This window comes from Dreissena polymorpha, chromosome 16, assembly GCF_020536995.1.
Source record: "Dreissena polymorpha isolate Duluth1 chromosome 16, UMN_Dpol_1.0, whole genome shotgun sequence".
Classification (NCBI taxonomy): domain Eukaryota; kingdom Metazoa; phylum Mollusca; class Bivalvia; order Myida; family Dreissenidae; genus Dreissena; species Dreissena polymorpha.
In genome coordinates this window covers 30,905,057-30,930,792 of record NC_068370.1, presented here as the reverse complement: position 1 = coordinate 30,930,792, position 25,736 = coordinate 30,905,057, and the positions used below count along the sequence as shown (strand labels likewise).

Genomic DNA, 25,736 nt, shown 5'->3' with positions numbered 1-25,736 from the left:
TACATTCAAAATCTCGAAACTTATTCCTACATATTGTAAGTAGAGGCAAAACATATATCACAGTATGTGGAATAAAAAAAAGCAAATCAGGTTTCCACAATCTTTGCCAAAATCCCCTTGACATTGTGGTAATAACAATCCTGTTCAAATACAACACACACATCAACTTGGATGACATAATTCACAGGATTTTTGTGGAACATTTTTTTGTTATATATTAGGTTTTCTGTAGTTTTATCATGAATAATTCATTAATAGGTCGGATTAATACTGGATAAGCACTGATAAGGTTTAAGCTCCAGCAAAAATATAAACCCCTTCCAAAGGCTTCATTATTTGAATATGCATACCTGAACAGAATTTCGTTTAAGACAATGTGACAAGTTTGAAAAACAACATAAAATGGGAATGATCTGGAATGAACATATTTGGTTTTCTGTAACATATATTGTTGCAACATAATGACGATATGAATAATAATGATGATGAAGGGGAAGCTCAAAAAGATAATGGCAATGGTGATGATTATTTGCTTTGATATACTGGGGTATTATTACATTTCACAAATATGGCAACTTACTAAAATTTCAATTAAAATGTTTTATTTATTTATTATTATAGGGCTGCATAGGCTTATCAGGGGCAACACTTTTATGGTATTTTTCTTTTAATATGAGTCTCTTCTCTGAGACTGCAAAAAGTGTTGTCCTTGATTAGCAGTTGCAGACAACAAAAAATAATCTGAGATGACACTTTACGCACATTCATTCAGCTCTATTTTCCTTGAGACCAGCTCAATTGAACTTTACCTGTTAATTATTAACAGAACGTTCTCTGTGTAAATGTCAGAAGATTTAAATATAAGATTGCTGAAATTTGGGTACAAATGCTTAAAAGGACCGTCAACCAGATTTACGAAAAAAATAAAAGTTCTAAAATACCGTTGTTGTTTTTTATTATAAGTTTATATTGATTAAAATATCACGACTGGTATATTACATTACTTGAAAAAGTTGTTAAGTTTACATATTTTCAGTATATTCAGTAATATAATTTTACTGGGTATGTGTACCAGATAACTACCGTTTAACTATAAATAACGCAAGTATATTGATCATCATCGTCACGTGGTAAACTCAGGAATGCAAATTGTGTATGCGTAGTGAATTGTATATATTTTATATATAAAATGATCACTCTATTTGCGTTATTTATAATGTGTATATCGTTATGTCACCTATTTTCGCGATGTACTTTCGACTTCACATCCGACATTTTATTACTAAATATACTAAAAATATGAACTCTTTTCAAATTATTTAATCAGAGCTCCAGATAAGAGGCGTATCTGCGTATTTACGCATTGAAAAAATAAACAAGAGCACCGCCTTGCAGGTGCAGACCGCTCATCTATTTTCTTTTTAAAGGTGAAGGGACTCTCATTTTCAATCACAAAGGAGGGAGGGGTGGAGTTAAGAGGGGTGTAGTGTGGGGGTGTGGACATTTATTACATTATCTTCCAAAAATGCGGAAAAAAAATGCAAACAAAATTGCAAAAAAAATTTCGGGGGGGAGGGGGGAGTGGGGGTAGGGGGGGATTCTTGGGTGCGATGGTTGGACAGTATTTCAAACTTAAAATAATAAAAATAAATATTTTTGTTTTTTAACCGTTTAAAAAAAAATTGGGGGGTGGGTGGGGTAGGGGGGGTATAGTGTTAGGGTGTGGTAGTCATTTGTGAGATGATCTTAAAAAAAAAAAAAAAAATTAGGGGGGGGGGGGATTCGGGGGGGGAAGGGAGGGGGGGAGAGGGCACGGGGGATGGTTTTGGTGGAGTCTATTGTGGCATGTCAGGTAAGAGTAGTTTTGTCAAAGTATCAATCAAATCTAATCATAAATAAAGAAGTTATGGCAATTTTAGCAAAATTTAATAATTTTACCTTGAGAGTCAAGGTCATTCAAAGGTCAAGGTAAAATTCAACTTGCCAAGTACAGTAACCTCATGATAGCATGAAAGTATTTGAAGTTTGAAAGCAATAGCCTTGATACTTTAGATGTAAAGTGGATCGAAACACAAAATTTAACCATTATATTCAAAGTTACTAAGTCAAAAAAGGGCCATAATTCTGTAAAAATGACAACGAGAGTTATGCAACTTGTCCTTTTACTGTACCCTTATGATAGTTTGCGAGTGTTCCAAGTATGAAAGCAATATCTATGATACTTTAGGGGTTAAGTGGACCAAAACACAAAACTTAACCAAATTTTCAATTTTCTAAGTATAAAGGGCCCATAATTCCGTCCAAGTGCCAGTCAGAGTTACAAACTTTGCCTGCACAGTCCCCTTATGATAGTTAATAAGTGTTGCAAGAATGAAAGCAATAGCTTTGATACTGTAGGAATAAAGTGGACCTAAACACAAAACTTAACCAAATTTTCAATTTTCTAAGTATAAAAAGGGCACATAATTCTGTCAAAATGCCAGTCAGAGTAACATTACTTTGCCTGCACAGTCCCCTTATGATAGTTAGTAAGTGTTGCAAGTATGAAAGCAATAGCTTTGATACTTAAGGAATAAAATGGACCTAAACACAAAACTTAACCAAAATTTTCAATTTTCTAAGTATAAAAAAGGCACATAATTCTGTCAAAATACACGCCAGAGTTATCTAACTTTGCCTGCCCACTCCCCTCATGATAGTAAGCAAGTGTACCAAGTTTGAATGCAATAGCATTGATACTTTCTGAGAAAAGTGGACCTAAACGCTAAACTTAACCGGACGCCAACAGACGCCGACGCCGACGCCAAGGTGATGACAATAGCTCATAATTTTTTTCAAAAAATAGATGAGCTAAAAAACGCATTAAAAATCAGCCCAGTACATAACAAAACGCAATACAACTCTTGGTACGTAATTTAAATTGATTAAAGTGCGTAACCGGTTTTACCAATAATCTAGTTGAGTTTTTAGTGTAAGTTTACCATTCCTTTGAATCAAAAGTAAGTCAATCAAAATAAGCTTGTAATGAAAATGGCGGCCCATCATGTTTGTGGATCAAAAAAGGACGTTTTAAGCGACCAACGGCTTCTGCTGGAATATTTTTAAAGAAAGTCTGTTCATATCATCATTTTAAATTCCATCTGTTTGCATTTAATAATATAAATAACAAATGATAATAATATTTCTAGATTTAACACGCCATTTTATTTTCCAGTTTTCTATGGAAATGATAAATACCCCTAAATATTCCTAAATACTCTTTATGGCTGAAACAAAGGAGTAAAATACGCTTTAACAATACTATCAGGGGGTGAAATACCATTTAGACTTAATCCTTATCTGGAGCTCTAAATTTAATATACCGGTCATGATATTTTAATCAATATAAACTAATAATTGTAAAAAAAATACAGTATTTTGGAACTTTTCTTTTTTCGTCAATCTGGTTGACAGTCCCTTTAAGAATTATTATAAAAGATTATAATTCAGATTTATAACAAAAATAGTTGCTAACATCTGTCTCAGACTAAAAAAATACTTATCATTATTTACCATGTTATACCTATTAATTGCCTTTCTTGAAAAAAGATTATAACAAATTGTGTTGCCATTTATAATACATGTTCAGATTTGTAAAAAGCCTGTACAAACAATGAAAGAACATCTGCAAATAAAATTGATGTAAAACTCCCACACTCAATAATTCATGAACAGTTTTTGCGTGAAATATAATCAAAATATCTCCACCGTTGAAAACAACAACAACAAAACACTAGTTCTTGTTGCCATAAAAACATGCTTAGGATTATGCACTAGGTCCGGGAATGAGTTAACATAAATTTATGTATTTTGCTCATCTTAATTACAATCTCTCCAAACTTCGGACGGCGTTCTTTTCTGAAATGAAGAAAGCAAACAAAGATTTCTAAGAATAATATACAGAAGTTTGTTTGTACAGACAAATGCAAGAATACCATGCTAAAAGGTATGCAAAAGCAATGTCACAAGAAACGAATATTTCAAAGACTCATCAAATGTGCATAAGACATGAAATTGAAGTTTTTTTAAGAGTTTGTAAGTTTATTGCAACTCTTTAGACTTTCAGCCGATACAAACTAGCAAGAATGGTTTGAAGATGGAAATGTAGATAGCTGATACAGAATACAAATGTAAAATCAAGACAAATATATTTATGATTAAGTTTTTTCAACATACAACAGTCTGACCTTTAAATCTGACCTTCATATTTAAAAAATATGAGGTTTAAAGATGCTTTTTATATTCTAGCTTTGTTAGTTTGTTTGTATTCTAGTTTTGTAAGTTGCACATTGCATAACGTGAAAGTCACTATATTTACTTATAATTTATCAAAACATTTATCCCTTAAAGTTTGATATAACATACCCAATATGTGGCTATGTCAACCCTATACTTAAAACTTTGACCCATTGATCTTTAAGATATATAGCAATAAATGGCCTTGATTGTTAAACCCCATAAAACAAACTTAGAGGATCCCATTTTACAGTGATGGTTGTTTTTTGCAACATATTGTACGCATATATATTTTACACAAAAAGAAAATCATATAATTTTTAATAAAATTAAAAATTGTCATGAGTACTGCATTTGCAAGAAATATTATATGGTGACATTTTTTTCAGCCCTCATTTAAGTCACTAGAACCATGTAAAACATGAAATATAAAAGCAGTCTGGACGTTTTTTTATGTAAACTTAACATTGATCCTACTCATGTGAAACAGAGCTGCTGCTACGGGAGTAGTTATACCTGCCAGAAAGAATTATAAACTGTTTGCTTCTATGCTGGTCAACTCAGCCGAACAACAAGTTCTAACCTGCTCATCTCAAGTAGCTGAACAGATAAACCAAGCCAAATGGAATGTTCAAAGGCATGACTGGGCCCTCTGTTTAAACAAGACCCATAATTCTTAAAAAAAAATCTTCAGAAAAGCAGACAAGTAGCAAACGTAAACAACCAATTAGCTTTAGGTGAATAGGAAAAGTATGACTAGAACTTTGACAGTTCAAATAAAGGTCTTTTGTTTATGTAAGTGGACGTCTGATTGCTTTTGTCTGGAGAACTTATGTAGATGGATTATCATCATTCAATTTATAAAGGAGGAAATGTGAACGATGGACAGACAAGTGTGAACTACAAACACGGAGTGCCACCTCTACAGGTCAAACTCAGAAGGTAAATCTCGTAAGGTAAAACTCTGAATATCAAAATATATGAAGGTGAAACTCTGAAGGTCATACTCTGATGTCAAACTATGAGGTAGAAACCCTTATGTCAAAGTCTTTAGGAAAAACTCTTAACGTCAAACTCTGAAGGTCAAACTCGTAAGGTTAAACTCTGAATGTCAAACTCTGAAGGTCAAACTCTGAAAGTCAAACTTTGACGTTTTAATCTGAAAGTCAAACTCTGAATGACAAACTCTGAATGCAAAACTCTGAAGGTCAAACTCTGAAGGTCAAACTCTGAATGCCAAACTCTGAATGCCAAACTCTGAAAGTCAAACTCTGAATGCCAAACTCTACATTCCAAATTCTTAAAGTAAAACTCTGAAGGTCAAACTCTGAGGGTCAAATTTTGAAGGTCAAACTCTGAAAGTGAAACCAAAGTTTAATGTTCAGAACTGTCTCAGAGAGAAATAGACACTTACTCGTATTTCCAGCAGCTGAGCATTACATTATACACTGCTTCATCACACAGAGGGGGCTTCTCCATTCGCTTATCTTCCTCTACGAGGAAGTTGAGAATCTCCTGACCACGTTTGCCCTGAATACATGGCACGTATGTTAGCTATTGATCTCCTTACCATGTTTGCCCTAAAAGCATGGCATGTATACAAAAAATTGATCTCCTTACCACGTTTGCCCTGAATACATGGCATGTGTATTAGTAATTGATCTCCTTGCCATGTTTGCCCTAAATACATGGAATGTATGTTAGTTATTGATCTCCTTACCACGTTTGCCCTGAATACATGGCAAGTAAGTTAGTAATTGATCTCTTTACCATGTTTGCCCTGAATACATGGCATGTATGTCAGTTATTGATCTCCTCACCATGTTTGCCCTGAATACATGGCATGTATGTTAGTTATTGATCTCCTAACCATGTTTGCCCTAAATTGATCTCCTTACCACGTTTGCACTAAAAACATGGCATGTATACGAGAAATTGATCTCCTTACCATGTTTGCCCTAAATACATGGCATGTATGTTAGCTATTGATCTCCTTACCATGTTTGCCCTATATACATGGCATGTAAATTAGTAATTGATCTCCTTACCATGTTTGCCCTATATACATGGCATGTAAGTTAGTAATTGATCTCCTTACCATGTTTGCCCTATATGCATGGCATGTATGTTAGTAATTGATCTCCTTACTATGGTTTCCCTATATGCATGGCATGTATATTAGTAATTGATCTTCTTACCATGTTTGCACTGAAAACATGACATGTATGTTAGTTACATGTATTGATCTCCTTACTACGTTTGCCCTAATTAAATGGCATGTGTGTTAGTAATTTATCTCCCTACCATGTTTGTACTGAATACATGGAAGACATGTCAGTTACTGATCTCCTTAACACTTAATACATGATAGACATGAAAGAATTTAATCAGTTAACCCTTGACCTATCAGATATGCATTTTGATCCTTTTGTCATCCCTTAGAAAATCAAATTAAATGTAAGACCTTTCTTAATAAATTCAAGTGTTAAATGTCTCACATCCAACCCTAAAATACTGATAAGCAGCAAACAGCATCTAACCTGAACAGACTGCGATTTTCTCGCAAGCTGTTCTGGTTTAATGCTGATTGCATAAAGCCACTTTCACTTTGCTTTGAGCCAGAATGAGAGAGTAAATGGCAACAGTGCCAAGCCCTACCTTATAAGGTTTGTCTCCATACGATGTTGCCTCCCACATAGTGACCCCATAGCTCCACACGTCAGACTTTGAGTCAAACTTCCAGTAGTACACACACTCTGGGGCGAACCACTTCAGTGGCCACTTGTCTACGTCTTTGGCCTACATAAGGAACAGAAGGAGCCTTGTTCTGAGATAACTGGGCTTAATGCATGTGCGTAAAGTGTTGTCCCAGATTAGACTGTGCAGTCTGCACAGCATATCAGGTACAATATTTTCCCTCTAAACAAGATTTTTGTTCCTTTAAACAAAAAAAATTAAAAGAAGATAAAATCCTCTCAGATAAGCCTGTGCCAACTGCTTAGGCTCATCTGGAAAGTCACTTTGCACACATGCATTTTCATTTTTGTCCAGTTTTCCCAGCAGCTCATTGCCCTAAATTTTAACTTTATGAACTTTGATAGCTGTAAATGCACTAATTACCAGAACATGTGTTGGGCTTAGAGAGAGTCCAGTTTGGAGAGGATTTGGTTTTGATGGTTTCCACTGTAAAAACTCAAGTGCAAGTTCTTGCTTCAAACAACTTGGTCCATATTACATAGACAGAGGCTTTGAGCCGAATATGAGGTACCATAGTTAACATACCAAAGTTTTCATAAGTAAAATTTGGATTTAAACAATTTTAGTGCGTAAAGTGTCATCATGGCAACTTAAAACTTACTCTGTCATATATTTTCTGATAACTTAACGGCATAATTTATGTATTCAAGCACATGACTCGTTCACCTTAACAGTTCAAACAAATTGTGTAAGAAAGTAGTTTTTGAAACAAATATGTTCACATATAATTGTTTACAACCAACACAATTTATTCACAAGGGCCGTATGCCCATAAGATAAAGACCATGCAACAGAATTACAAATGGTTGTATATTGGCAAAACAATGATGACAATATGAACATTTTTGTGATTCTTGCACATCTAAATTTCATGGTGATGACATATTTTGAAGTTCCAATTAAATCACACAAAAATCTTTACAACATTTTAAGCAAACTGACAAACCAACCAAAACTGTGACCCTGATATACTAGTGTAGCTCTCATATTTGGTTTGCAGGTTTATAATTAGTAAACAAGCAAATATGTTGAGGTGATATCCCCAGCTGCAAAAAAAAATGTAACAGATGGACGGACTGACGGACGGACGGGAGACAGACAGACAGACGGACGGACTACGCCAAATCTATATCCTATTGCTTTTTGTGGGGTAAAACAAGAGCTGTCAGAGGAGAGCAGGCTCGTCCCATCTTGTTCTTTTCAGGGTTTCTGACATTTTAACCTAAAACAAAATGCTTGATATCTTATGAATCAACCCAAGTAACTCATTGTTGCAATCAAGCAATCCAGTATTTTCATATTAGCAAAATGACCAAATGGTTCACCTGAACATAGATTTAAAACAATTATCATTAATTCATTCATTCAGAAATGCTGCTTTTGAATGTTGACATAAACAAATCCAATCCTTATGGCATATAAAACTATACAACATAGTTTTATATTAAAATGTATGTATGCTTGCTTTTTCATCATAAAAGCTAAATTAATTCACGAGATATAAAGCCGCTACCTTTTTCTATATTTACGTGCAGTGACCTTGACAACGCACATCTCATGTTTAATTAAAATCCCAAATTTATTTAACCGTCTTTAAATAACAGTAAACCATTTACCTATGATTAGTCATTGTGACCATGATCCTTTCTGAAAAGCTAAATGAAGTTTTGATACAACAAATCTTCATTTGTAGTTTCAATCAATAGCTCCATTTGTTTTATTAGTTTTTTAAACATTAAGCATAATTGCTATTTTTAGTAACAGTGACCTTGACATTCACCTCATGCTTGCCTCATGCAACCCTAGCGATGTCTAGATAATTGGTATAAATGTATAATGAGTTTTATACAAGAGTAAATTTGTCACTGATTTGCTACGGAAATGTGTCTCTGTACATTTACTAGATATGTTAGTGGATGCAAGAATTCATATAAGGATATGTTTAGAATGCCATGTAATATCCGGATAACCATAAAGATCTGCACCATCTGCAAACAATATGCAGTCATATTTGAAATAGACAACAAGTAATAATACCTGTATGAGTAATTTGTGTTTAATGGATTAACACCAATCAAATTACTAAAATCCACACAAAAATGACTCGTTAAGTTTATATGTTTTGCCATTATTACAATACGTAACATGGTAAATATCAGCATATGGAAAAATTCAACAAATGTACTGTATTCTTACCTAGTTTTTTTTTCATTTTCATTGGTTTTGGTAAATAAGAGATAGTTTCATCAACTTATAATTAATAATTGTGCGTGAACTAGCTTACTTAAAAACTTGGAAGCCCATGTTTACACCGAGGCAAATATGATAGCTTGCATTTTCTTAATAATCAAGCATCACATAAGGGAATGTAATACATGTGCATAAAGTGTCTCCCATATTAGCCTGTGCAGTGTGCACAGGCTAATCACGGACAATTGTTTCCGTCTAAACTGGATTTTTTATCAGAAGAAACTTTTGTTTAACAGAAAATATCATAAAAGCGGAACATATCGTCCCTGATTAGTCTGTGCAAACTGCACAGGCTAATCTGGGATGACACTTTACGCATATGCATTAAACCCTCTTTTCACAGAGCATGGCTCATATAAGTTCTACAACTAGGAGTTAAATACTTGCTTCATAATAATTGTTGTCTCGTTGAAGAGCCTTAGACATTCCAAAGTCACTGACTTTGGCAAAAGTCTCTGTAACAAGAAGAACGTTTCTGGCCGCAAGATCTCGATGCACAAACTTCATTGACTCGAGGTATTCCATTCCCATGGCCACCTGGTGTAGCAACAAAACAATGCCAGCTTGCGGAAAATTTCTGAAAGAGTAAATTAATTGATCAAACTTAGACATCTTCATAAATACGAACTGCCATGGCAACAACACTTGTTGCTAGCATAAAATTTCTAAAAGTGTAAATTATTGATAAAAGCAGTCTTCGTCTCCAATTTTTCAGAGCATAAGTCTATTGGGCTCAGCAAAATCCTAAGGCTGTTCTTTGGTCCAATGTTTGGTAAAAAAGCTCATCTAAATGCTATAAGCTTCGTTGATTAAGGTTGTTTTAACAGTAACCAAGTTTCAAATTATTCAATGGGCATGTCAATAAAATACTTCTATTTTGGATGCTGCTATCATAAATTGACAATTTACTTCAGGTAAAACAATTGTTGTAATTTATAAGCTTAAAACTTTAGATTGACCATAAATTGGTGCAATTATGCCTTCAAAACTTTTGGAAACAAGAAACCGTCAGAGACGGATGATGCTCACCAAAGGTTTTTTTTTGTCACAATATTGCACTATATATTCAGAAAAAAGGAAACGTCTTGCGGGGCATAACTTTGTACAAAATAATACGATGGATGGTTTAGCAACTTAAAAATTTCAAAGGGCCATAACTCTCTAAATAAATCATCTAGCCAGAACCCACAAATAACATGCGCATCTCCTCAAGGTAGTTAAGCTTCCCATAAAGCTTCATTGAATTCCAGTCAGTAGTTGGGGGGACAAGAATTGCACTATATGTACAGTTTATAGAACATTTTAGAGGGCCATAACTCTGTGAAAAATCATCCGACCAGAACCGGTTGATAATATGAATATCTCCTCTTCTAGTGAAGCTTCCCATAAAGTTTAATTGAATACCGGTCATTAATAGCTGAGAAATAGCCCGGACAAAAATTGTGTTCTGACGGACGCACGGACAGACGAAGAGGCGACTATATGCTCCCCCAAAAAATTTGGGGGGGGGGGGCATAAAAACACAAGCCAGATCGAACCAGTGTGTACAAATGACCACCAGGCCCAAATCAAAAGTACTCGAGCTTTAATTCAAGCTAGTTTGTTCAGGTAAAGACTGCTAGTTAAAAAAAATAGTGCAGTCAATGGTAGATAACATAAATCTGTATAAAAACTTTTAAAACTTTTTAAAAAACATGTCTTTTGTACTTCTTGGCTGGTAATTGAGTTTTTTTATCAATCAAGTGCAATCTGTAATCCATAAGAACATAAAATAAACTAAATTCTGTCTTACTTGTGAGCACTCAAAAAGGTGTTTAAACGTCCTAAGGGAGCCAACTCCAGCACCAGCATAAGACATCCAGATTTACACACCCCTGAAAATAGAACAAGCAGGTTTTGCAATTTCAGAAACATACAACAAACACTGGCTTACTGAAACGCATCAAAACCTGAGCTGAGACCATACTTAGTTTTTTTTAAGTTGTTTGTTTAGTTTTTGTTATTTATGTACTTGTTTGTGCTTGTTTTTTGTTGTTGTTGCTTTTTGTGTTGTTGTTGTTTTTTGAGGACATACCTGAACTGTATCGGGGACTTGAAATCACAAAATCCAAAGGTATAGTTATTATTATGAAGGATATAAGTTTAAAATATTTATTATACATATATATTACTTGCATAAAAATTACACAAATAATATGGGAACACACAGAACAAATATTTACATTAACATTTTAATTAAAGAAAATTTATTCCATTAAAATCATGTATATTATTTTGCATCTTAAATCACTCACCAATCATACGAACAATGTTTTTGTGACTCAGGGGCATCATGATTCGGGCTTCCTTCAACAATTCAGGCTACAAATCAAAAATAAATAATGAACAAGACTATTGTCAAGCAATATAAGTCCCCTACCGGCTCCACCATTGTCAGAAATTCCACCATTTTCAGATTTATATATATATATATATACATATATATATATATATATATATATATATATATATATATATATATATATATTTGTTGCCATAGCAACTAGAATTTTTGACGTAGGAACAAAATGAAATGACGTGCATAATGCCAATATTGCCATCTATCCATGTTTCAAGTTTCATGAAAAAATATTAAGAACTTTCAAAGTCATCGCAGGATCCAGAAAACCACCATTTCAATAGTATTTCTAGTCTATTTGTTGCCATAGCAACCAGAATTTTTTACGTAGGAACAAAATGAAATGACGTGCATAATGTCCATATTGACATCTATCCATGTTCCAAGTTTGATGAAAAAAAATTAAGAATGTTTAAAGTTACCGCAGGATCCAGAAAAGTGTGACAACAAACACAATTAAACAAAAACATCAAATAAACTATAGCTACAAACTTTCGAAATTGACCAAGAACTCATTACATTGAAAATTTTATCAGATTTTGACACTCCTGACATTTTCCGCTGGCAGATTAAATAAAGGCATGTTTTCGGGAAAATTTTGGGTTGAAATTTGGCTCCATTTTTCCCCAAGCCAAAAGTATATATTATAATAAACTTGATTTGTCACGAGTTTAACCATGTTTTCAACAAAGTTAAAAGTCCTGATTATTAGACTTGGGTATGGATGGTGGGTGGTAGTGTCTTGTGACAATTGTTTTAATAAAATAAACATTGAAAACCTGATGTATGGTGTTTAATGGTCATAAGTCTTGAAATTAGACTAGAATTATTCTTACCCTTTGTTACATTATAGTTAAATTCGAGATATAAAAAGGAGCAAAATGGAGCCGAATTTCAACCCCAAATTTTCCCGAAAACATGCCTTAATTTAAACTGACACACTGACCTCAATATGTGGCGTCCCGTCCTCTTGTTTCAATGTCTTCACAGCAACCGGAATTGTCTTGCCATTACGCAGTTTGCACGTCCCCTTACACACACGCCCAAAGTGGCCCTCACCTAACGTGAACACAGGTATGGTTGCATTCTTAATGTGATGTGCATGTTAGAAAAGTGTTGCCCCATTAAAGCCTGTGAAGTCTGCACAGGCTAATCAGGTAAGAATTTTTCTCCATAAAAACTGGATTTGTGCTTAGTGGAGACTTCCTTAAAACAAAACATAAAAACACAAACGAAAAGTGTCATCCCTGATTAACCTGGCTCGTCTGAGATAAAAACTTAACCCACATGAATTAAACCTCGTGTTTCCAGAGTGCGGCTCAAATACTGTTTATCCAATTATTAGACGTTTCACTGTACAATACAGAGATATATTTGGACGAGCACACAGTTTGACGTCATATTGGACGAGCCATTTGGCGAGTCCAATTTGACTTCAAACTGTGTGCGAGTCCAAATATATCACGTATTGTATAGTTTAAACGTCTAATAAGCTTTTTATTCTATATCCCTTTCTTCAGCTCTTTGTTTCATTTTAATTTTAATTTTGATTTTAAAATGCTTTAATTGCATCTATGTTATTTTCAAGACAAGCGCTCGTGTGAATCGATTATAGAACATTCAGATACTTTTTCTCGGTAACGGCTTTTATCGTTAATAAACAATTGCTTAGTGCACTTGTACTCAACTGTCCAATATGGAAAAAATACAGACTTTTTGGATCCAATACCGGAATATATTGGACGGTCACGTGGTACATATGAAGAATGCCTATTGGATGAATTTATTGGATATAGAATAAATAATCTTATCACTTGCCTTTAATTCTTTCCTCAAGCATAGTATTCAATGTCAACACAAAATACTCTAAGTGCTTAATTAGTATAAACTAATAAAGTATTTTTTATAAAAATATATTGTAGTCACTAATTAAAAGTCAGTCGGATTGTTCTTTGCATCGTTAAATGTGCTAGTTCTTATGTCTATACATACAAATGAAATTGCTCTAGAGTCGTCTCTACGAAACATCAAAGGCCAATCTCAACTTTGCCGGTGTATCCGATGGCCATATACACGCGCCATAGTTGGTAAACGTTACGTTTCTAACTCACTGTTCGTAATTAGATCTATTTTCGTCTTAATTACAGTCGTCTTATTTACATGGATTTATGCTATCATGTTGCTTTCTGGGGATATCGAATTGAACCCAGGCCCTGTATCGATTAGCTCTCTTGATTCCAATATAACGGAGTACAATTCACTAAACTGCTTATTAGCAATGCCCAATAACCTTTCCTTCTTGCAATACAATGTCCAGAGTATACGGAACAAAATAGAAATTCTTACAGCAGAACTTTCAAATTTCGATATATTATCCTTTTCTGAGACGTGGCTTAACAACTCTATCGAAACTGATGAACTCCTTATCCCTTCTTACCAATGTCCCGAACGCAAAGATCGAATACATGATAGCCATGGTGGGGTTATGCTTTATGTTAAAGATTGTATCCATTATAAACGCAGAGTTGACCTCGAACCGATTACGTTAGAGTGCATTTGGATTGAGCTCCACTTGCTGAGTATGAAGCGTGTTTTATTTTGAATATTTTATAGACCACCAAACGCGGATGCATCATATACCAGCTTAATTGACGACTCGATTGGTTTGGCAATCGAAACTGGTATATCTGACATCATTATAACCGGTGACTTCAATATGAATAATAGTCAACCAATACTAGTAAGAAAGCTTGACTCCTGGTGCCTTGAATACAATCTTGTTCAAGTTATCAATGAACCTACGCATTTTACGGAAAGATCCTCGTCAATTCTTGACCTATTGCTATTAACAAACCCCAGCAGCTTGGTATTGTCAGGTGTTGGTGATCCCTTTCTTGATCAACAACAACGCTATCATTGTCCTATATATGGTCTTTTTAAATATAAAAAGCCAAATGCGAACGTATACGAGCGTCATATATGGAGCTATGAGGATGGTAACTACGATTTGCTACGTGAAACGTTTTCTTCACTTAATTGGAATACAATTTCAAGTTTGGATACTGACACATATTGTACTAATATCACCGACACTATTATTCGTAATGCCAAACTTTGTATCCCAAACAGGGTTATAAAAATCAAACCGCGTAATGCTCCATGGCTAAATACACATATACGTCGAATGATTAGAAAACGCAAACGGGCTTACCGTATTGCAAAAACTAAAAAAAGTGATTATCATTGGTCCAAGTTTCGAACAATCAGAAACCAGACAATTTTTTTTTATTCGCCAAGCGAAAAATCAGTACTACGACAGTCTAAGCGATAAACTTAAAGAAAATAATGACACACCTAAGAACTGGTGGAAAATACTTAAGTCCTTTATCAATAAACCTAATAATAACATGAACTCTCATATTATTAATCCATTGGACAACTCCACCGTGACTGATTGTTTTGAAAAGGCGAACATTTTAAATACATTCTTTCAAAGTCAATCAATTATTAACATTGATAACGTAGGTACACCAGAGCTCACTTATGCTCCAATTACTAACTCTTTAGAAACTTTTATTATTTCACCTTCTGATGTCCATGACATCCTTAAGTCTCTTTCTGTTGACAAAGCATCAGGACCTGACGGCATAAGTAACCATATTTTAAAGGAATGTCGAGCTAAATTATCCACTCCTTTATGTGATTTTTTTAACTTCTCACTTAACAAATGTATAATGCCAAGCTGTTGGAAAGAAGCTAATGTCACTGCAGTACTTAAAAAAGGTGATCCTAAAGAAGTGAGTAACTACCGTCCAATTTCTCTACTTAACACGATGGAAAAAGTCTTTGACAAAATAATATTTAAACATGTGTACAATCATCTTGTAAGTAACAAAATTCTTACCCCATTCCAGTCCGGTTTTCTGCCGGGGGACTCAACCACCAACCAACTCACTTATATATACGTTTTGCAAAGCCCTTGACAATGGATTAGAGGTCAAAGCTGTCTTCTTTGACATAAGCAAAGCCTTTGACAAAGTATGGCACCAGGGTCTATTACTTAAACTCAATGCCTATGGCATCCGCGGTAAGCTGCTATCTTGGATTCAAAATTATCTTAATGGTAGACGCCAACGAGTAGTCATTCCAGGCGCCGTCTCTAATTGGGCTTTACTAGAGGCCGGGGTTCCCCAGGGCTCTATACTTGGGCCCCTCCTATTTCTAATCTTCATAAACGATATTGTAAATGATATCCAAAGTAGCATCCGTCTATTCGCTGACGACACATCCCTGTACATTATTATAGACGAGCCCAACCATTCAAATGCAATATTACAAAATGATATCAATAAAATTTCTAACTGGGCTTTAAAATGGCATGTTCTATTTAATCCATCTAAATCAGAATCACTAACATTCTCCAGAAAGCAACAACCTAATCAATACAACTTCACAATGCTCGCTACACAAATACCTGGTGTTAGTTCCCACAAGCATCTAGGAGTCTTCCTGTCGAAGGATTGTAAATGACACATACATCTTAAATATATAACTGATAAAGCATGGGGTAGAATTAATATTATGCGCAAACTAAAATTTAAGCTTGACCGAAAATCTTTAGAAATCATTTATACGTCCTTTATTCGCCCACTTATCGAATATTCAGATGTTATCTGGGATAATTGCACACAAGAAGAAAAATATGAACTGGACAAAATTCAAAACGAAGCAGCGCGAATTGCCTGTGGAGCAACCAAATTAGTGTCCCTAAATGATTTGCAACACGAAATTAACTGGGAACCGCTGCAAGATCGACGCGATAAACATAAACTCATATTATTTTACAAAATGCAAAACTCTCTAAGTCCTCAATACTTATCCGATCTGGTACCCCAACAGGTAGGATCTATTGCGAGGTATAATCTTCGAAATGCAAATGATTTACGCACTACCGAATGTAGATCAACCCTTTATTATAATTCATTCGTTCCCGCAGTAATACGAAAGTGGAACACATTACCAGACGAGGTTAAAAATAGTGAATCGCTAAACATCTTTAAATCCAAGTTAAACAGAACCTTAGTTAAAACTCCGGCGTATTATTATGTAGGTAAACGCTATCTCCAACTAACTCACACGCGGTTAAGAACCAAATCAAGTGCGCTAAATGATCACCTTTTTGCGAAAAACATTATCTCGTCGCCTCTTTGCTCTTGTGGTGCTATTGAAACTACTAACCACTTTTTTTTCTTATGTCCGAAATATAACCACATTCGCACTGAACTTATTAACATCATAACCGGTATAACTAGTGATGTGGAACTCGATACACTACTCTTTGGATGTTCGCACCTCGACGAAAAGGAAAACTCCAAAATATTTAAATGTGTACAACAATATATTAAAGAATCCAGGCGCTTTTCATAACAATCTGATACTGACCCAGTCACAAATTGCTGCAACCTCATGTACGATCTCTTGCATAAACAGTCCTTCATCCCCATATTTCTCTTTCAACACTTTTTATTTTTCAGATTTATCGCGTATAGCTCTTATTTCTGGCATATCCACTGCTAACTAGTCTTTTAATACACCCATATATTGCGTAACTATTACTGCAAGGAGAGAAACTATATAAGATTTATTTCTTTCGTTTCAATCCTTTTCTTATACTGATTGTTTTGTAAATTACTTGATGTACACTGTGTTTGCCAAAAGAAATAAATATGTTTGAACTAATTAAAAGTTGTTTAAAAAATGCACATGTAAAAATTGTGTACCTAAGTTAAAATATTTCAAGTTAAACTTAGGAAGTTTACGTAACATGGTGTTGGGATTACAAAGTATAACTTAGTTATCTAAACGTTCAGGAAAGGTTTAAGTGAATTACAACTTTATACCTTTCTAATTGAATTTAAAATAAGAACACTTAAAATTGTAATGTTTAACTCAATTTATTGAATATCTCCAAGAGGTTTCCTCTCTCGACAAGAGCCTTTACAAGAATTGTTTCATGTTTAATTCTTAAGCGTTTAAGCCTTTTTAGTTAAATAATTGATTGGTTTCAGCTTAATAAATGTAGACGCATTCTTGGCAATCATAACATATTATAAAATAGTATTATGTAATGGAATAGAATATATATAATATTAAATTATATAATATAATATTAAATAATATTATATATTATTAAACTATATACAGATAATATACGATCAATATTGTATATAATTATATAATATACGTATATATTATTAATATATTAACACTAGATAATAATTAACAATATATTTATCAAACAATATTAGCACTTGCAAAAGCCAATAACTTATTTAAGTTTTTTAAATTCAGGAAACATCTACAGTTTTCACTCAACGCAAATATGGACCCAAATCCCTACCTAATGCGTCTAGCAAATCAATCTTATCCCTTCGCAGCTCAAAGTCGGCCAACGTTTTTGGCACGGGGCTATAAATCACCTCAAAATCTTCCGGATCCACAGCCAGACCTTTCAAAGCCACGCGCGGACTGTCAAACCCAGCAGTCGCTCCTGAAGCACAACGTAAAATAATCTTAACAAGGGCTGTTTGTAAAACATGCATGCCCCCATATGGGCTCTTCGTTGTAGTGACAGCCATTGTGTGAATATGTTTTTGTCACTGTGACCTTGACCTTTGACCTAGTGACCTGAAAATCAATAGGGGTCATCTGCCAGTTATGATCAATGTACCTATGAAGTTTCATGATCCTAGCCACATCGTTTTTGATTTATCATCCTGAAACCATTATACTTTTTCGGGTCACCGTGACCTTGACCTTTGACCTAGTGACCTGAAAATCAATAGGGGTCATCTGCGAGTCATGATCAATGTACATATGAAGTTTCAAGATCCTAGGCATAAGCGTTCTTGAGTTATCATCCGGAAACCATTTTACTATTTCGGGTCACCATGACCTTGACCTAGTAACCTTAAAATCAATAGGGGTCATCTGCGAGTCATGATCAATGTAACTATGAAGTTGCATGATCGTAGCCATTAGCGTTCTTGAGTTATCATCCGGAAACCATTTTACCATTTCAGGTCACCGTGACCTTGACCTTTGATATAGTGACCTGAAAATCAATAGGGGTCATCTGCGAGTCATGATCAATCTACCTATCAAGTTTCATGATCCTAGGCATAAGCGTTCTTGAGTTATCATCCGGAAACCATTTTACTATTTCGGGTCACCGTGACCTTTACCTTTGACCTAGTGACCTAAAAATCAATAGGGGTCATCTGCCAGCCATTATCAATCTACCTACGAAGTTTCATGATCCTAGGCATAAGCGTTCTTGAGTTATCATCCGGAAACCATTTTACTATTTCGGGTCACTGTGACCTTGACCTTTGACTTAAGTGACCTGAAAATCAATAGGGGTCATCTGCGAGTCATGATTAATCTACCTATCAAGTTTCTTGATCCTAGGCCTAAGCGTTCTTGAGTTATTGTCCGGAAACCATTTTACTATTTTGGGTCACCGTGACCTTGACCTTTGACCTGGTGGCCTCAAAATCAATAGGGGTCATCTGCGAGTCATGATCAATGTACCTATGAAGTTTCATGATCCTAGGCCCAAGCGTTCTTGAGTTATCATCTGGAAACCACCTGGTTGACAGACCGACAGACCGACCGACATGTGCAAAGCAATATACCCCCTCTTCTTCGAAGGGGGGCATAACAATGCGTTACACGCCTCGCTGAGCCCCGCTCATGAAAAGCTTTACGCTTTCAATGCAATTGAGCTTAGATAATTTGGTTTAAACTTTACTCGTAATGCAGTGGCTGTTCCTTGTATAGTAACTGATTGAATTCCTCTATTTAATTCAATACTCAAAATTTAAATTAGGTGCGTTTCAGGTTTTTAACTTAAAACTGTCATGAAATCACAGCGCTTCCGTTAGTGGGCGTCCGGGCGTAAATTACGCCCGATAACGGCAGTCGTACGTCCATTATGCAAATGGTGGAAGTCCCTTGGAAGTCCGATAATCCGCTATTTTCTCATACACAACACGTACAAATGTCAACGGTAAATCGGGTTATTCAGGCCTTTTAATCCGCCCAAGAGCTACTGTTTTCAATGAATTTATCAGCGAGTGGCCAATATTGATTTATCCAGCTGTCAATCAAAGTCTTCTTGGTAAGCGCATCAGCCAATCAGCGCTCAGGCAGCCAAATACACGCCGACCCCACGTGAAGCTGTAAGCTGCTGTATGCAATAATATTGGCGACCTCTGCAATACGAAGTTTTTAGTCAGCAATCAAATATTTGAGTCCACGCTTTCCCCCGAGGAAGAATGATGTGACGTACATGAAGTCTAATTTTAGCATGATTTTCATCTGTACACGAAATACAAAAGAAATGTTTATTTGTTGCTATAATTTTCGTAACTTTCTGTGAATATTAAAATCTTTAATTTTTCGGAGAAGACGTTTGATTATACTTATTTGAAAATAAGAAGTCTGCAAAATTAACCATCCCTGATCGCCTATGCGATGAAATCTCGGCTCTAGAGATAGCAAAAATCTGAAAAGACAGTTAGGAAATAAACCGACAAATTATCAATTCACGAAAATTCGTTCGCGTGCGCGATCATTTGAGAACTAATTCGGAGTTTCGGAAATGTTTGTTGGTACCGATTTTTCCCGGTATTTTATTTATTTCCGATTTGTTAGCAGATAGTACGGACATGGACTGCAATTGACAAAATATCTTCGCTAGTTTTCAAAAATCTTAAAAGTCAAATGTCCGCCATCTTGAAATATTTTAAGTGTCGATTTGCAAAGTAAAGCAGTGCAAACGCATATTGTAAAGCAATATGTTAACGAAATTATATATTGATGACGTATTTAATGAGTAATTGGTTTTCATTTTCTGCAGTCAAAAGATATGCTCATATTATTTCATGTACAAAACACTACATTCTTTTTCGGACAGTCGTTTTCGGATAAAGTATTTGTCGTCGATCATAATTTACATGTTACATTTTAAATTCAGTCGTTGATTTGTCATATTTACTACGTATGAACAGTGCTCTATGCTCTCAAATCGTGTCACGTGATTAACACATGTTCAATGGGAATTCCCCCATCCCACAAGTCAACTTGCGTAAAATAGCACACGGTAGCGGACGTCAATATTGTCCGTATTTTGGTTTTGAAAATAGAAATCGTAATAATACTGGATTATCGAGTAATGGATAGAGTTGGAACATGTACGTAAATTAAAATTCTAAAATAAAAGTGGGACTTCAAAATTTATGTCTGGGACGTCCAAAATTTTAGGCTTGGAAGTCAGGACTTCCAACTTTTAAAAGCTAACGGAAGCGCTGAATTATGACATATAACATGACCAAAGTATTTATTTAATAATTTTGCAGCACAACAAATTTTACTGTTATCCAATTGAAGAATTATATGTAAAATAGTGTGCCCTAATCACTGAATAAGTGTTAATTCATCTAATATTTCTGCTCAATCTATTTTAGCAATATGATTCATTTTGTGTTAGTTATATAACATTTCAGTCATTAGAAAAAACACTTTAAGTTAAGTAAATAACATAATCCAAGGCAAAATTACACTTAGCAATAAAAAATGAATTATGGATTTGATCTAAACAAACTACATCCTACTCTACTATATTGCAATCAACTGTTGTATTATTAAGCCATTATTTCACAAAGTGTCGTTTGATACATACATGTTTGCATTGTGCAGAGCTTTAACAACATTTACAAAAACATGTCTTGGTCAGGATGTTCATATGTGGTTTAGAAAAGCAGGGCTTACCAAGTCTATTTCAACTAATGTATTACTCATATCAACTATTTAATTGCACGTGTATTGTTGATGTCTAATGTGGTTTTTATTATTGCACATGCTTTTTACATTCTAAAGCAACAAGTCTATTGCACATGTAACTATTTTATTGCACTTGAACTGTTCAAGTCTTAAGCAAGCCCATGCACTTTTGAAGTCTCAAGCTACAAATCTATTAAACATGAACTTTTTAAGTCTCAAGCAACAAGTTTACTGAACATGCACTTTCAAATTTCAAGCAACAAGTCTGTTGAACATGAACTTTTCAAGTCTCAAGAAACAAGTCTATTGAACGTGCACTTTTCAAGTCTCAAGCAACAAGTATATTGAACATGCAGTTTTAAAGGTTCAAGCAACACGTCTATTGATCATGCACTTTTTAAGTCTCGAGCAACATGTCTTTTGCACATGCAGGTTTCAAGTCTCAAGCAACAAGTCTGTTGAACATACACTTTTCAAGTCTCAAGCAACAACTCTATTGAACATGCATCTTTCAAGTCTTAAGCAACAAGTCTATTGAACATGCACTTTTCAAGTCTGAGGCAACACGTCTTTTGATCATGCACTTTTTAAGCATCAAGCAACATGTCTTATGCACATGTAAGTTTCAAGTCTCAAGCAACAAGTCTGTTGAACATACACTTTTCTAGTCTCAAGCAGCAAGTCTATTTAACATGCACTTTTCAGGTTTCAAGCAACAAGTCTATTGAAATTCACTTTTAAAGTCTCGAGCAATAAGTTTATCGATTATGCACTTTTCAAGTCACAAGCAACATGTCTATTGAACATGCACTTTTTAAGTCTCAAGCAACAAGTCTTTTGCACTTGCAATATTCAAGTTTCACGCAACAAGTCTATTGAAAATGCACTTGTCAAGTCTCAAGCAACACGTATATTGATCATGCACTTTTCAGGTCTCAAGCGACCAATCTATGAACATTCACATTTTAAGTCTCAAGCGACACGTTTATTGGTCATGCACTTGTCAAGTCTCAAGCAATAGGTCTATTGATCGTGCACTTTTTAAGACTCGAGCAACATGTTTTATGCACTTAAGTCTCAAGCAACAAGTCTATTGAACATGCACTATTCAGGTATCAAGCAACATGTCTATTGAACATTCCCTTTTCAAGTCTTGAGCAATAAGTTTATCAATCATTTTTAATAAGTCTCAATCAACAAGTCTATTGAAAGTGCACCTTTCAAGTCTTAAGCAACAAGTCTATTGAACATGCACTTTTCAAGTCTCAAACAACACGTCTATTGATCATGCACTTTTTTTATTCAATATAACACATACAATGTATACATGTATATAATCACACAACCAAGTGAAACCATGTAGCAGCAATAATGTTCAAAACATGTTATAAAAGATATGCTAATATATCTTTTTGACCTTGTGGTTTTCTTTTGGTTTAAAAAAGGTTAATATGTATTATTTTTCTTTGGTTGTTTGTGAAACATGTAGGAGTTAAAAAAAATTAAAAAGGAACAGGATAGTTATGAATAAGGATGGGTTGCATAAAGAGGGTAGAAAGCATACTGGACTTGTTTATGAAAGTTTAATGCGTTTCCATTTTTGTTCAAAAATATAAAGTGTATCATTGTTTAGGTCTATTTCTTTTTCAATTTGAATCTTCACTTTTAAATAATTGATAAAACAGTTCATTGTGGGTATTTGTTTTCTGTTTTTCATGCGGAATATAACATATTTCATTAATATAATTATGTAATTCACAGCATTATTAATATCTTGAATTTTGAAGGTATTTACTCCTAAACTGATGTCTAAGAGAAATAGTTCAACATTTAATTATTGTTTCTCTAGAAAGGTTGTCGATTGATTGCATAGAGATTGAATGTTTTTACACTCCCAGAAAATGTGTTCTATTGTTTCAATATGTTCACTACACATATCACATAGATTTGTTGCAGGTTGGATAGGTTGCATTTGAAAAGATATTTATTCGTAGCTATTATTCTCTGGATATGTTTATATTGAAAATTTCGTAGTGTGCTATCAGTAGTTGATTTGTATGGCATGACAAATATTGGTTTCAGATTCAATTATTTTTCTCCAAGAAGGTTTTGCCATTAAGTTTGAGCTTTAGAGCTTTCGGTTGGGTTTTTAATTTGAAGTGTGTAAAAAAAAATTTTTTGCAATTATATTTTCTACACATGTTTTTTGAGTGCATGGTGTGTTATTTGTATTGGTAACAGCTTAAATATGTATGGGAATACTTTTGATCAATGTGTAGTACATCAGGAAATTACTTGAAGGTAATCCAAATATGTAGCAGAAGTTACCAAAAGAATAGAAGTCGTTTATTCTGTAGTCGTACAATTGATCTACATATGTTATGTTTCCTTCAAACCAATGTTTATAGAAAAACGTTTTATTGTTAGAAGTTATGTCTCTATTATTCCATATAATGACTTTACTGTTTATTTTGGTTTCTAAATTATGAGTAACTTTACACCATGCCGATAGAAAATTCGATAGAAATATGTTTTGGGTTGAAATTTCATCTAAGATTGTCGATATTACATTCAAAAAGTAAGGAGTCACCATATTTTTAAAGAATTTCTGGTAGAATAATTTCCATTTACTCGTGTTGGTATTATCTAAATATCTTTTGACCCAACTGCATTTGATTGCATTCAATAATGAATCTATATCGGTTAGTTTGATACCTCCAAATTCTACTGATTGAATTGAGTTCGCTTAATTTTGTCAGGTTTACCGTCCCATATGAAATTAAATATTTCTGATTTTATATCTTCAATGATATCATTTGATGGGTTTGGGAGAACTGTTAGTGTATAAATAATTTTGGGGAGTGCAAACGTTTTCAACACGGTGTTTTTTCCGATTAGTGAACGTTTACGATGCTACCGTGATTTCAAACAATATTTATGTTATTGTAGTTTAGGCAATATGTTTTTAGAACTGTTTCATGTTCATTGTTTGTAAAGGTTATTCCTAATGTTGTTGCTTCATTTGATGTCCGATTGAATTTCATTTTTTTTAAGAAGAATATTACTTTGTTTAAATTTACCTCCTCGAAGCACAGTGCATTTACTTTTGTTTAATTTAAGACCTGATGTCCTTCCAAAAAGGGTTAGCGATTCGATAAGATTATTGAATGAGTCACTACTGTCATTTAAAAAATAAGTTGCATCGTCAGCAAATAGGGACTGTTTATTTTCTTCGTCAGGTTCCAGTGATATTCCCTATATATATTTATTTGATTGGATATATATTGTGATAGATACTCGATGCATATAATAAATAGCGAGGATGAAAGTGGACATCCTTGTCTCAATCCTCGTTTGCTGTTAAAACTGTTTGAAAAAAACCATTGTTGATAAGTATACTGTTAATATCGTTATATAATAGTTTAACCCATTTAATTAGACTTTCACCGAAATTCATATTTTTTAAGCAAGGGAACATAAACGAATGGTCTATTGAGTCGAAAGCCTTTCCGAACTCTGCAAAGAAATTGAAGCTACACTGTTCGAGTCTCGAGCATCAAGTTTATTGATCATGCACTTGTCAAGTCTCAAGCAACAGGTCTATTGAGCATGATTGTTTAAAGTCTCAAGCAACAATTCTATTAAACATGCACTTTTCAAGTCTCAGGCAACATGTCTATTAAACATGCACTTTTCAAGTCTCAAGCAACATGTCTTTTGCACATGCATTTTTCAAGTCTCAAGCAACAAGTCTATTGAACATGCACTTTTCAAGTCTCAAGCAACAAGTCTATTGAACATGCACTGTTCAAGTCCCAAGCAACAAGTCTATTGCACGTGCAATTTTCAAATTTCAAGCAACAAGTATATTGAACAGATACTTTTCATATCTCAAGCAACATGCCTATTGATTATGCAATTGTCAAGTTTCAAGCAACACTTCTATTGATCATGTACTTTTTAAGTCTGAAGCAACAATTACTGTAATACATGGCCCATACATAGCCAAATAAGGAAAAATACCCAGCCCCCTGGTGGCAATGTTTTTTAAGAACCCGAAACATTTTCAAACTTGTCCAAGATATCATTAGGACAAATATTCTGACAAAACTTCATGAAGATCGCACAATAAATGTGGCCCCTAGAGATTTAACAAGGCGAATGTAGACGCAGCACAATGCACAACGGACAAAAGGCGATAACAAAAGCT

At 34.4% G+C, this 25,736-nt stretch overlaps 1 protein-coding gene and 1 long non-coding RNA gene across 3 annotated transcripts in view; one reads left to right on the top strand and one right to left on the bottom strand.

Annotated features, from left to right (window-relative positions):
* Positions 1 to 25,736, bottom strand: part of LOC127861441 (tyrosine-protein kinase SYK-like) — a 135,841-nt gene that overhangs the window by 19,712 nt on the left and 90,393 nt on the right. The window contains exon 16 of one of the 2 annotated variants that reach the window (XM_052399929.1): positions 3,560 to 3,897. The exons of the other annotated variant lie outside the window; for it this stretch is intronic. Within the exon in view, the coding sequence (XP_052255889.1) occupies positions 3,813 to 3,897 (85 nt within the window). The 3' untranslated portion in view covers positions 3,560 to 3,812. Of the gene's footprint in view, positions 1 to 3,559; positions 3,898 to 25,736 lie in introns of those variants that run through there. 2 annotated transcript variants of the gene reach the window in all.
* Positions 1 to 25,736, top strand: part of LOC127861463 (uncharacterized) — a 77,547-nt gene that overhangs the window by 5,720 nt on the left and 46,091 nt on the right. The gene's annotated exons all lie outside the window — the stretch shown is intronic.